This window comes from Chrysochloris asiatica, unplaced genomic scaffold (assembly GCF_000296735.1).
Source record: "Chrysochloris asiatica unplaced genomic scaffold, ChrAsi1.0 scaffold00066, whole genome shotgun sequence".
Classification (NCBI taxonomy): Eukaryota; Metazoa; Chordata; class Mammalia; order Afrosoricida; family Chrysochloridae; genus Chrysochloris; species Chrysochloris asiatica.
In genome coordinates this window covers 9,945,218-9,960,195 of record NW_006408584.1, presented here as the reverse complement: position 1 = coordinate 9,960,195, position 14,978 = coordinate 9,945,218, and the positions used below count along the sequence as shown (strand labels likewise).

Sequence of the window (14,978 nt, the reverse complement as noted above, 5' to 3'; positions counted from 1 at the left end):
CCTTGAAAACCCTGTGGAGCAGCTGTACTCTGCACACATGGGGTTTCCATAGCCAGAACCAACTGATGACAACTATCAACCATTAGTTAGGGGTAAAAAAAAGTATATTTCTAATGCTAATTTAAATGAATACTCTTAAAAACAAGATGACAACTTATTTAATGACTTAAATACCTTAACCAAGCTAAGCAAATTAATTATTTTTAATTTGAATATTTATTAAAAGAATTAACCAAAAATGTTACTGTCATTGTTTCTATATAATCCAGGTTTATTAATAAGTTCATCCAGTACTCTAGGCCTAATGCATTTTCTAAATGATTGAGGTGACTGAGAAAGAATTTTCACTGTATGTATTTTTTCCACAAATAAAACAGGTATAAAAATCTTTTAGAAAGTAATTAGTGTTTTGCAAAAATGTTTACCCATATGAACTTCACTAAATTGGTCCTCCTCATTCCTCAAGATTTCATCTTCAGAAACTTCATTTTGCTGAAGGGTGATCCTATCTTTCAACCTGCCAAAAATGAGTACACACACAAAAACCTGTTTATTGAAAGAACTCTAAAATATAGACAATATAACACAAATTAACTAGCGTCCTGTGATCCCTCTTCCAAATATGTTTCTCGTTGTACACATACTTTCTCTCAAAAGCATGCTGTATTTATTATCCTGTTCAAACTTTAATTATTAGACATTCACAAACCCATTCCTTATAATGTATTGTCACATGCTACCATGATATTTCCGACTCACAGCCACCATATGTACAACAAAATGAATCACTACCTAGTCCTGCACCATCCTCATAGTTGTTGTTTGAGCCCACTGTTGTTGCTACTGTGTCAATCCATTTTGCTGAGGGTCTTCCTTTTTTTCACTGTACTGACCTACTTTACCAAGTAAGACGGGCCTTTCCAGGAACTGGTCCCTTCAGATATAAGCAAAGCATATGAGCCAGTCTTGCCATTCTTGCTTCTAAGGAGCATTTGGGTTCTTCTTCTAACACAGATTTGTTTGTTCTTCTGGCAGCCCATGAATACTCCTTGTAACTACTCTAATTCAAATGCATCAGTTCTTTCCTAGTCTTCCTTATTCACTGTCCAGCTTTCACATACATATGTTGTTGTTGTTGTTAAGTGCTGTTGAGTCAATGCTGACCCATAGCGACCCTGTATAGGGTTTCTGAGGAGCAGCTGGTGAGCTTGAACTGCCAACTTTTCAGTTCAAACAGCTTTGCAGTCTTGCGCATTAACCCATAGCAACACACCAGGACTCCAAATGCATTAGTTCTTCCCTAGCCTTCCTTATTCACTGTCCAACTTTCACATACATATGTTGTTGTTAAATGCTGCTGAGTCAATGCTGATCCATAGCGACCCTGTCTAGGGTTTCTGAGGAGCAGCTGGTGAGCTTGAACTGCCAACTTTGCAGTTCAAATGGCTTTGTAGTCCAGTGCATTAACCCATAGCGCCATACCAGGACTCCAAATGCATTAATTCTCCCCTAGTCTTCCTTATTCACTGTCCAGCTTTCACATACATATGAGGCAACTGAAAATACCATGGCTTAGGTCAGGCACAGCTTACTGCTCAAAGTAATATCTTTGCTCTTTAATGCTAAAGAGATCTTTTGTAGCAGATTTGTTCAATGCAATATGTCATCTGATTTTCTGACTTGCTTTCATAGACACTGACTATGAATCCAAGTAAAATGAAATACATGACAATTTCAATCTTTTCTCCTTTTATCATGATGTTGTCTACTGGTCTGTTTGGGAAGATTTTTGTTTTTAACACGAGTTCTAATTCACAATGAAGGCTATATTTTGATCTTCAACAGGAAACACTTCAAGTCTTCTTCAATTTCTGCAAGCAAGGCTTGTCATTTGTATATTTCAGGTTGCCAATAAGCCTCCCTACAATCCTGATGCAAGTTCTTCAGATAACCCAACTTCTCTGATTATTTGCTCAGAATACAGACTTAATAAGTATGCTGAAAGGATATAATTCTAATGTACCTCTTCCCTGATTTTAAACCACGCAGTATCCTCTTGTTCTACTAGAAAGACTGCATCTTAGTCTACGTACAGGTTTCTAAAGAGCACAACAATGTGTTCTGAAATTGCCATTCTTCTCAATGCTATCCACAGCTTGTAATGATCCACACAGTTAAGTGCCTTTGCATAGTCAATAAAACACAAGTAAACATCTTTCTGGTATTCTCTGCTTTCAGTCAAGATTCATCTTATGTTAGCAGTGATATTCCTTATTCCATATCTTCTGAACCCAGCTTGAATTTCTGGCTTGATATAGTGCTCCAACAATTTTTAAACTATCATCAGCAAAATTTTACTTGCATGTGATATGAGGAAATTATCAAACATTAGTAATAATGTTTGATAATTTCCTCATTCTGTTGGGTCACCTTTCTTTGGAATGGGTACAGATATGACACTCTTCCAGTTGGTTGGCCAGGTAGCTGTCTTCCAATTTTTTAGATTGTGGGAGCTTTCACTGCTGCATCAGTTTATTAAAACATTTCAATTGGTAGTCTGTTAATTCTTGTAATCGTTTATTGATACTGCCTTCAATGTATAATTACCATATAAATCCCACTCCTAGGTACAAAGCCAAAAGTGTCACAAACAGGTTTTCAAAGAAAAGCACTGTTTATAATAGTCGTATGTTGGACTGCTCACAGCAGAGCTATTTAACAAGTTGTTCGGAAAAAAACAAATATCCATCAATGTGTTAAATAGATAAATAAAATTTGGTATATACAAAACAAAACAATGGAATATTTATCATTCTAAAATTGAAAAGTAACCTTGAAAACATTATGCTAAGTCAAAGAACCCAGACATTAAAAAAAAAAAACAAATACTGTGTGATTTCACTTATATTAAATGTGCAGACTAAGCAAATCCCCACAGAGACAGAAAGCAGATTAATGATTGCCATGGGCTGGCCATAATTATTACAACCTCTTTCTTTTTTAAAACTAAAAAAAAAAAAAAATTAGATATTTATTCCATTAGGTATTGTTTTGATGAATGGGATTAAAAAAAAAAAAATTAACTTTTTTCCCCCTCAAATTGTTACTGATTCCTTCAATAGCATGTATTGTATAGATATTGTATTTTCCAACTGATTAGAAAGACTATCCTTAACATTTATTAAATTTCTCTCTCTATATATATATTGATCAAATTCTGGTTTCATATAATGTACATAATTAAAAAGCTATAAAAATATATGATATGATCTCTGTCTTGAAAGAACTTAGAGGTTAATAAACACATGCTTTTAAGTGCTATAGTTTCTGACTCCTGTTATTAAATGCCATCAAGTTGGTTCCAACTCCTGTATAAGGTTTCCAAGGAGTGGCTGGTAGGTTTGAACCAGGGACTTTGCAGTTAGCAAGTCCACTGTTTATCCTATAGTGCCACACCTGGACACCTTCTGACTGATAGTGACACTATATATATATATATATATAGTTTCCAAGGAGTGGCTAGTGAATTTGACCTGCTGATATATACTTTCTGGACTCCAAAGGATAGATCAAGCAGTGCTGCATGGAAGAAAGGTGAGATCAAGCAAGTGCTCCAAAGGTGAGATCAAGCAAATGCTGTATGGAAGAAAGAAATACACAAAGTTCTGGAGAGAGGGAAAGGCAGTGATAGAACTCAAAAAGAGTCAGAAAAAAAAAAAAAAATTCCTAAATGTGACAGCACTCCCTGGCACAACAAATATAGTGACCCTATGCTTGGTTTAGCCTCAAAAGTAGACCACACATAATCATACAGATATATATGAATCACAAAAAACAGCTACATTTACGGTAGTAGAAAGCAATGTTTTTTGTCTGTGAAAGCAAACTCCCAGAACTCATAAAAAAGAAAGTAAAAACAAAAAAATTATAGAAGTAAACACAAATTGGGATTAGCATACATACACACAAAACAGGTGAAATGTACACTCAGAGATAAAGAACAGAGAAATGAGAAACAAACAATAAAATGGAAGCAGAACAGAGAGTTCATAAGTCAGAAAAAATGATGAATATATAAAACAAGCACAGAAGATCCAATAGACACGTAATTGGAGTCCTTGCAAAGGAACTCCTGGTGTGGTGCTGTGGGTTAATGCGCTGGACTGCAAGGTCAGTTTGAACCACAAGGTTGGCGGTTCAAATTCACTAGCCGCTCCTTGAAAACCCTATACAGGGTCACTGAGTCAGAAGCGAATCAATGGTACTTAACAACAATAACAACACTAACAAAGGAAATAATACATAATACTAAATTTAAGGAAAACTCACTGAAACAAAAATTTAAATCTACATAACTGAAAGAAAATACCATTTGTATACCCACAACTGTCAAAACCAAGAAATAATGAATATAGTTACCAGATTTCAAAGGTAACAAATATTTTAGAAAGTCAGGCAAATAGATGGTTTCTCCCTTTATAAATGACATCAGGTTGCCTTCAGATTCCACTCCAGAAAAACCAAATTCCAGAAGACAATGGAGCAATATCTATGTGTTACATGAGAAAGAAGAAAGTATAAACTAGTTTCTTCCCCACCCGCCACCCCTACCCCACACAGGTGAAAATACCAGTTTGTCATGGTTTTTGGAGTCCCGCTGTTAATTTGGAAAAGGAGAAAGTCACAGGACAGGGATTCTGTTTGAGGTGCTTGGTAAGTCCTCTAGAATGGTGCTATACACGAAAGGATCCTTCATTAATGCAACTTGCTCTTTAATTCAAAGAGTTATCTTTGGCCAGGCCCGGTAGGTGGCCACATTAAAGGCCCATTTTTCAGGCTGCCAGAACTGAAAAGTTCCTTGACTCCTTTCATGTACACACTAAGACAACTCTTGGAAAATAGTGAAAACTTCCCCACAACCCAGATGTCTGCCAGAACATACTTCCAGTACACATACCCCATACCGCAAAGGGTGGAATTTTTCATGTATAAAGGGTGAAATTTTTCATGTATAAAGGTTACAAAGAGTTATATACATGTAAAAATTCATGATACTGAACTCTGAAGCTCTTTTAGAAGACACTACTAGTGCTGGACTCCTGGTGTAGCGTTGAAGGATCAGCACTGAACTGCTAACCACAAGGCTGGTAGTTCAAACTCACCAGCTGCTCCTTAGAAACCCTATACAGGGTCGCTGTAAGTCAGAACTGACTTGACAGCACTTAACAACATTAGAAGAAAATAATTCAGCTAAACAAGAAATTACTGTAGAAGTTATGACAATAATAATCAATGGTTGTATACCATGGAGTTGGTTTCGACTCATAGCAACCCTTTATAGGGTTTCTGAAACTGTAAATCTTTATGGGAACAGAAAACCTCATCTTTCTCCCAAGTAGTGACTGGTAGATTTGAACTGCCAAACTTGTGGTTCACATTCTAGTGCTAATCCTACAGTATCACAGCAGGAGTCCAACACAGGCAATGCAAAGAATGTCACTGAATTGTATATGTATGAATGACCGAAATGGCATATGCTTTGTTATGTTGTTAAGTGCCTTCGAATCGGTTCTGACCCATAGCGACCTTGTACGAAGAGCAGCTTGAGCTTGAACTCCAGATCTTGCAGTTCAAATGACTTTTCAGTCCAGCGCATTAACCCACAGCAACACATGAGGACTCCATTAAGCATATGGTGGTGGTGGTGGTTGTGTGACGTGGAGTCGGTTCTAACCCATAGCGACCCTGAATAGGGTTTCCGAGGCTGTAGATCTTCACAGGGTTAAAAGCCTCATCTTTCTCCTATGAAATGGCTGGTGGTTTCAAACTGCTGACAGTGAAATTAACAGCATGACTTGTAACAACTATGCTACCAGGGTGCTTTATTAAGCATATAGAAGAACTAAATAACATAACATGATAGATAATGGATAACTATTAATCTGTTAATTACAAATAATGAATACATTTTCAAATACTTATGGGATAGTCTCAGGAACTGACCAGTGTTAAACAACAGAGAAAACCTGACAACAAAAAGTAGAAAAACTGTACAGAAACAGTGTCTGACAACAATTTGATAAAAACAGGATTTTACAACAAAACTAGAAAATAAAGACTCTATGCCTGGAACCAGGAGTGCTGTAGCTCTGTAGGAAAAGCACTGGATTGCTAATCACAGGGTCAGCAGTTTGAGCCCATCAGTTGGGAGAAAGATGAAGTTTTCCACTCCCACAAAGAATTACAGACTCGGAAACCTTATTACAGGATTGCCATGAACTGCAACCAACTAGATGGCACACAACTAAAAAAGCATGCCTGGAAAACTTAATATTTTTTCTATTAAACAAATATTGGGTCAAAAGAAACAGAAACTGAAATTGGAGAGCATTAGAAAGTAATAAATATTAAGACAATACATACAAAAGTCTGTTGTTGTTGTTAGGTGCCATCGAGTTGGTACCAACTCATAGCACCCCTATGCACAGCAGAATGAAATACTGCCCGATACTGGGCCAATTTCACTACTGTTGCCATGCTTGAGTCCACTGATGCTGCCACTTGGCCAATCCATCTCATTGGAGGGAGGGGGGGTCTTCCTCTTTTTCTCTGACCCTCCACCTTATCAAACATGATATCCTTCTCCAGCGACTGGTCCCTTCTGACAATATGTCCAAAGTATGAGATACGAAGTTTGGCCATCTTGGCCTCCAAGGAGCACTCAAGCTGCACTTCTTCCAAAATGGATCTATTAGTTCTTTTGGAAGCCCATGGCACTTTCAATATTCTTCTCCAACAGCTTAACTCAAAAGCATCAATTCTTCTATGGTCTTCCTTATTCACTGTCCAGCTTTTGCATGTGTATGAGGTTATTGAAAATACCATGGCTTGGGTCAGGCGCACCTTAGTCCTTAAGCTGACATCTTTGCTCTTCAACACTTTAAAAAGGTCTTGTGCAGCAGATTTGCCTAATGCAATACGTCATTTGATTCCTTGACTGCTGCTTCCACAAGTGTTGGTAGTAAAACATTTACTGATGAAGATGAAAGAGCACGGGTATGAATTACATTTCAATGCAAAGTAAACAAAAATCCTCACAACTGGACCACCAATTAACAACATTCTTATCAATGGTGAAAAGATTGAAGTTGTCAAGGACTTCATTCTTCTTGGATCAACTATTAACGAAAGTCTATGGGATATTGTTAATGAAGTCCAGGTGTGTCACTGTCCTGGATAAGCATTGGATCATTAACCATAAGGTCAGCAGTTCAAACTCACCAGTTGCTCCTTGGAAAACACGATACAGGCTGTCTCTATGAATCGGAACTGACTTAATGGCACTTACCACCAGCACCACCACCACCAAAGCGTAACCATTAAATAATAAAACAATACAGGAAGCATCTAACCAATGTTGTTATAAAGTTGATTCCAACTCACAGTAACCCTATATAAGATCTCCAAGAAGCAGCTGATGAGTTTGAACCACTGACCTTGTGGATAGCAGTCCAGTGCTTATCCAACACTACCAAACTAGGACTCCATTGAAGATAAGCAGAAGAAACAAAGATGAAAGAGAAAGTTATGCGTTAGAAAGTAGAACAAAACTAAAACTAATAAGGAAACTGAAAACTGAAATCAATTAATTAAAAAAATAAACTACTAGATTTGTAAAGAAAATAAATAATGTGAAAAAAAAATAAAGTAAATAACAGAATTTCAAAAGAGTTAAGGTATGTAAACAAACACTTTTTCTTTAAAAAGATAGGGTTATCAATGAGCAACCACCTCATACACCAAAAAATTCACCAGGCCCAAGATGGCCAAATTTGTCTCTCATACTTTGGACATATCGTCAGGAGGGACCAGTCACTGGAGAAGGATATCATGTTTGGTAAGGTGGAGGGTCAGAGAAAAAGAGGAAGACCCACAATGAGATGGATTGGCCAAGTGGCAGCATCGATGGACTCAAGCGTGACAACAGTAGTGAGGTTGGCCCAGGATCCGACAGTGTTTCATACTGCTGTGCATAAGGTTGTTATGGGCCGGTACTGACTCGATGGCACCTAACAACAGCAACAACAATAACTAGTTTCACAGAAATAATTTACTAAAAATTTAAAGAGCAGACAATGCCAATAATATTTCACAATTCTAAACTCAGGAATCAGCAAATGATGGTCCACAAGTCAAATCAAGCTCACCTGTTTTTATAAATAGATTTATTAGAATTGTTATTGTTATGTGCCACTGAGTCGGTTCCAACCCACAGTGACACTGCATAGGGTTTCCAAGGAGTGGCTGGTGAGCTTGAACCTCTGACCTTGAGATTCAAACCGACTTTGCAGCCCAATGCTTTAATCCACAGCGTGACATCAGGACTCCATTTATAGGAATAGTTACACTCATTTGTTTATGGTTGCTTTGCAGTGAAATGGCAGAGGGGAATAGTAGTGACACCAAATATATGATCTGTATGCCTGAAATATTTACTAGCTCGTCATTTACAGAAAATGTTTGTTAACCCATGCTATAGCACATGGCAAAGGAAGAAACTTCCAGTTATTTTTTTTCTTTTGAAAGTCCACATTACAGCCCTTTCCTACATGGGACACTGAAGCTCATCTGGGACTGTAGTTAATAGCTCGACTTTGCTCAGTCTCTCTTATTCATTTAATCTTCAGCAGACCTCACTGCAGTGCTACAAAAATCTCACTAGGTCTTAATCAATTTAAAATTTCTTATTGAGATCAGAATCATACATACTTCAAAGCTGGGCAATAAAAAAATATGTGTTCTCTTCATCACTCACATAATCAGCATAAGTGTTCCAAACTTGCTTTATATTTAAATAAACAAATCAGTGGAGCTGATCCTCTAGGCTACCTTCTGAACTGTCTTCTGTTTAAAAATACTTGTTTTTTTTCCTTCACCTAAATTAACATGTGTATACCCTCTAGCCAGTGACCCACCTCCTTTGCCCTCCTACCTCTAATAACCATCAAAGACTGTCTCTTTTCAGTGTGAAACTTTGATTTAAAAAAAATTTTTTTTTTACAATAGTGGTCATATTCAATAAAGCATCAACAAATATTAAAACATTAAACTGTTAACATAATCAAGTAGGACTCATTAAAGAAATAGTTGTTGTAAAGTGCTGTTGAGTCGGTTCCGACTCATAGCAACCCTGTACAGGGTTTTCAATGAGCGGCTGGTGAGCTTGAACCACCAACCTTGTGGTTCAAACTGACCTCGCAGTCCAGCGCATTGACCCACAGCGCCACACCAGGATTCCAAGTTCAATATTACATAACCTCATAATACGATTTATTATACTTTTAGATAAGGGAAAACATTATCTAATATATATTAGTGGTCCACTGTTTGTTAGAGTCAGTTATGACCCACAGCGACCCTATATAGGGTTTCTGAGGAGCAACTGGTGAACCTGAACTTCCATCCTTGCAGTTCAAACTGACTGTGTAGCCCAGTGCATTAACTCACAGCACCACACCAGAAGCTAAGAAGTGGATCAAAATGGACGTCAGAAGAGACTCTGAAACTTGCTCTTGCATACAGAGAAGGTAAAGCAAACGAAAGAAATGAAGTAAAAGAGCCGAAGAGAAAATTTCAAAGGGCAGCTTGAAAAGACAAAGTTAACATTCTACTATTAATAGAGGCTAAAAAGTCATTTGACAATCTGTTTTTGTTTTTTTTAAATCAGTACACTATATGTAGATAACTATCTCAGATATGAGGCTAACAATAGAATCACTGTCACTAAAGTCAGGAGCAAACAAAAGTGCCTGTGTTTTAATAGTATGAATCCAGCAGCCACTCAATAGAGAAAAAGGCGGCAGTTTCCTCCCATAAAAATTGTTGTTGTTAAGTGTTGTTGAGTCAGTTCTGACTCATAGGGTTTCTAACGTGTAGCTGGAGGGTTTGAACTGCTGACCTGAGTAGTCCAGTGCCTATCCTACCGCACCACACCAAGACCCTACCGGGCACTTCTACAAAGCCCTATAAGGTTGTTATTAGTTGGAACTGACAGGATGGTGATGGGTTATTAGCAATATTCAACACTGTATAGAATCTATTAGCCAATGCAAATGGACAGAGAAAAAACTAATGTTAAAGACATGAGAAAGTCATAAAGCTATTATTATAAATATTACTATATACCTGAAAAATATAATATTGTCAACTCAAAATCTAACATGAATAATAATAGAATCAATAGGCAGTAAGGTACAAAATCAATGTAAAGAAATCCACAGCTTTCACATATACCATTTTCCAGTTATAAGTCTCTTAGACGAAAAGACACCATTTAGAAGGATAAAAAGGGCACTATACTTAGGAATAGGCTTCCTAAAAAAATATAAAACTTAGATAAAGTACACAACAAAATCCTAACACCTGATCAGAGAGGCTTTAACATGTTGTTCATCAACAGGAGAACTAAGTAACATGTTGATTTTTCTTATGCTAATGTATGAAAATAACATCCCAACCAATTTTTTTTAATGGGGGAGGAAGTTTAATAAGTTTAAATAAATTGTAAAGTTCTGTAGCAAGTCATCTAACTAGGGAAAATATCTGTAATATTTAAAGAGTTCTTTTATAAAAGATTAAAACCAAATTAAGAACAAAACTGGGTCAAAGATATAAAAAGGAAATTCATAGAAAAAGACATATAAATGACAGAAGCTTAAAAAAATGTGTTCAACTTCAATGATAAAAAGGGATAACTAAAGAACTCAAATGGACACACCATTTTTTATCTATCAGATTGATAAAAATAAAAAAGATTCATAACAGAAATTTGGCAGGGCTATGGGAAAAATGAAGTTCACCCACACTTCAACTTTTATGTCTCTGTCCTATAGATGAACCTACATATCTGCAAAATTATCTTCTGCAAAAGGTTATTCCTTGCAGAATCATTGTAATATCAATATGTGTCCATCAAATAGTTACAATATATTCATATAATTTAAATATATAATGATAATACATGTGTCAATATAAAACAATTTCCCACCTTTATTATTTTATGAGTAAGCATAACAAGATGAAGAATACTGTATACTTTATACTAACAACTGCATTTAAAAAAGGAAGAACTGTTTGTTTCCTTATATACATATCAAAAATGCATACATTTTTAATGAATAAATATGGTAAGTCAATTGCAAAGCCAACTTGAATCAAAATGTTAATTCCTAGAAGGAAGAGAAAATGGAAATTGGCAGGACAAAGACTTTTTACTTTACATCCTTATATAATACCTATTCAAAAAATTAATTTAGCTTATTTCCTAAGCTACTAAAATATTAGAATGTAGTATTGCCATATAAGGGTATTGCATTCTTTTTAAAAAGGTATTGCAAAAAGGGACCTTAGTTCTGCAATGTATGGAATAATACGTAACATACTCAGTTTCCTTGGTTTCTTTTTTCTCAACCCACACATCAGTAATAGCACCCGGCAAGCTACTGTCTTTGTTTATTCCACAAAGATCTTGTAGAACTTCTGTTTCCAAATCATCAGGTTCTACAAAGTGAAAATATAAAAAGAAACACGTCTGAAAGCAAAATCAGCATATACAGAATTGAGTAGATCTACAAATTATTACTTTCCAATTTTAGGCTAATATAATAATAATAAAAGAAAGTTTAAGCATTTTTAATCTGTAGACCTCCACGCCTAATAATGTGCTAAACTCTGTAATTTTATTCTGAAATAAAAGAACCTTCCTTTTGCATTTTCTCTACAATAAAAATGGTCAAAAGAAATATTATATATTCTGTACTTTTTATTATCATATACATATTACTCGTTATTAAATATTTTGTAAAATGTAAATTGTTTTAAAGAAGTTATACAAACAAGTTTAAAGGTTAAAAACATGTGGATAGAAATATGAGAGAACAGACTGAATAGTAATTATAAAGAATATTTAAACAGTAATAATCCCTGAAAAACAACCAAAAGGATTATTCAAAATCTATCTTCCAGCAAACAAAAAAGAAAATAAAGATTACCAGCAATTATTTTGAAAACATAATTGAAGTACACCAAAGTTATTTTCTTGGCCCTCAACTTAGTTACAGGCAACTAATAATTAATGTATGAATACCATCTTGCTAAAGACACCACATCACTTCTTTTTTTCCTGATATTCACAAACTCTCTTCATTTTCAAAGTTTTCAATTATGTGATGTAATTGGAAATATTACATATTATACCAATTCTTAAAGTTTTTATCCTTTATTTAATTTTTTGTAACTAACAAGGTTGCTATGAGTCAGAACTAACTCAACGACACTTAACAACAATAAAAATAATATTAGGTAAGCACTCTGGTGGGAAGAAATCCTTTTTTACTTTATGTTATGAATACTATCCTCTAGTACATTATCCATGTTGTTATGTTCTGCAAAACAGAACAAAACACTGCACAGTCCTGTCCTATCCTCACAATTGCTGATATGCTGGAGCCCAATTAATTACCCACTGTTTTAATCCATCTTGTTGGGGGGCTGGGTCTTCCTCTTTTTCACTAAACTCCATTTTACCAAGTATGATGTTCTTTTCCAGGAACACCATACTTGATAATTACTCTAACAACATGTCCCAAATGTCAGAGATGCAATCTCACTATCCTGGCTTCTAAGGAGAATTATGGCTCCACTTCCTCCGAAACAGATCAGCTTGCTCTTCTGGCAGTCCATGGTGCTTTCAATATTCTTCTCTAATACCATAACTCAAATGCATCAATTCTTCTACACTCTTCCTACATTGTCCAACTTTTTAACATGCATACAAAGCTACTGAAAATACCCTGGCTTGGGTCCAGCACATCTTAGTCCTCAAACTGATATCTTTGCTCTTGAACACTCTAAAGAAGTCTTCTGCAGATTTTTCTAAAACAATCAGTCATTGGATTTCTTGATTGCTGCTTCCATGAGTGTTGACTGTGGATTCAAATAAAATGAAGTCTTTGACAATTTCAATCTTTTATCACAGTGTTATTTACTGGTTCAGTGGTGAGAATTTTGTTTTCTCTACATTGACATGCAATCCATATTGAAGGTTGTGGACTTTGAGCTTCATCAGTATGCATTTTAAGTCCTCTTCCCTTCCAGGAAGTAAGGCTGTATCATCTGCAATATCACATGTTGTTAATGAATCTGCTGGTCTTTGGTCTTAAGTGTCTAATGCACCAGATCTGTTACTCAGATGATCTCTAAATTCAGTCGGGATATGTTCAAGGTCTTATTTTGGCTTTTGTGGATTTCTTTTAATTTTCTTTGGCTTAAGCCTAAACTTGTATATGAGCAATTGATGATTTCTTCCCCTGGCCTTGTTTTGGCTAATGATATCGAGCTTTTCCAATGTCTCTTTCCACAGATGTTGTCAATTTGATTTCTGTGTATATTCTATCTCCTGAGGTTTCTCTGTATAGTCGTCTTTTATGTTGAATAAAAAAGGTATTTGCAATGCAGAAGCCTTTGGTCTTACGAAATTCTAGCATGGGCTCTCCAGTGTCCTTTCTACCACTAAGGCCATATTTTCCAACCACTGATCCTTACTTTGTTTCCAACCTTTGCATTCCAATCACCAGTAATTATTATACATTTTGATAGGAGGTGTGATCAATTTCAAACTGAAGAAGTTGGTAGAATTCTTCAGTTTCATCATCACTGGTTTTAGAGGATGGTGCATAAATTTGAATAATAGTGCTATCAACTGGTGTTGTACCAACTCATAGCGACCTTATGCATAGCAGAATGAAACACTGCCTGATCCTGGGCCAACCTCACTACTGTTGCCACACTTGAGTCCACTGATGCTGCTACTTGGCCAATCCATTTCATTGGGGGTCTTCCTCTTTTTCTCTGACCCTCCACCTTACCAAACATGATATCCTTTTCCAGAGAATAGTCCCTCCTGACAATATGTCTGAAGAGAGATGAAGTTTGGCCATCCTGGCCTCTAAGGAACACTCTGGCTGCACTTCTTTCAAAATGGATCTATTGGTTCTTCTGGCAGCCCAAGGCACTTTTAATATTCTCCTCCGACACCATAACTCAAAAGCATTAATTCTTCTACGGTCTTCCTTATTCACTGTCCAGCTTTCACATGCATATGAAGTTATTGAAAATACCATGGCTTGGGTCAGGCACACCTTAGCCCTCAAGCTGACATCTTTGCTCTTCAATCTTCAACACTTTAAAACGGTCTTGTGCAGATTTGCCTAATGTAATTCGTCATTTGATTTCTTAACTGCTGCTCCCATTAGTGTTGATAATTGATCCAAGAAGAATGAAGTCCTTGACAACTTCAATCTTTTCTCCATTGATAAGAATGTTGTTAGCTGGTCTAGTGGTGAGGATTTTTGTTTTCTTGACATTGAGATGTAATGCATATCGAAGGCTGTGCTCTTTGATCTTCATCAGTAAATATTTTAAGTCTTCTTCACTTTCAGCAAGCAAGATTGTATCATCTGCATGTCACAGGTTGTTAATGAGTCTTGCTCCAATCCTGATGCCACGCTTCTCTTCACATAACTCAGCTTCTCAGATTATTTGCACAGCATACAAGTTGAATAAATATGGTGAAAGAATACAACCATGTTGCACACCTTTTAAAATTTTAAACCATTCAGTGTTCCCATGTTCTGTTCGAACAACTGCTTCTTGGTCCAGGTACAGATTCCTCATGAGAACAATTAAGTGTTCCGGAATACTCATACTTCTCAATGTTGTCCACAGCTTGTCATGATCCACATAATTGAAAGCCTCTGCATAATTAGTAAAGCACAGGTTAACATCTTTCTGATATTTTCTTTCAGCTAAGATCAACTGAATGACATCAGCAATGATATCCCTTGTTCCATGGCCTCTTCTGAATCCAGCTTGAACCTCTGGAAGTTCTCTGTCAATGTATGCTTGCAGCCGTTTCTGTA

At 36.2% G+C, this 14,978-nt stretch overlaps 1 protein-coding gene across 1 annotated transcript in view; it reads right to left on the bottom strand.

Annotated features, from left to right (window-relative positions):
- The window catches only part of LOC102829195 (serine/threonine-protein kinase Nek1-like), a 277,499-nt gene that overhangs the window by 25,423 nt on the left and 237,098 nt on the right, over positions 1–14,978 (bottom strand). The window contains 2 exon segments of the mRNA XM_006864548.1: positions 426–517; positions 11,442–11,559. Coding sequence (XP_006864610.1) covers positions 426–517; positions 11,442–11,559 — 210 coding nt within the window.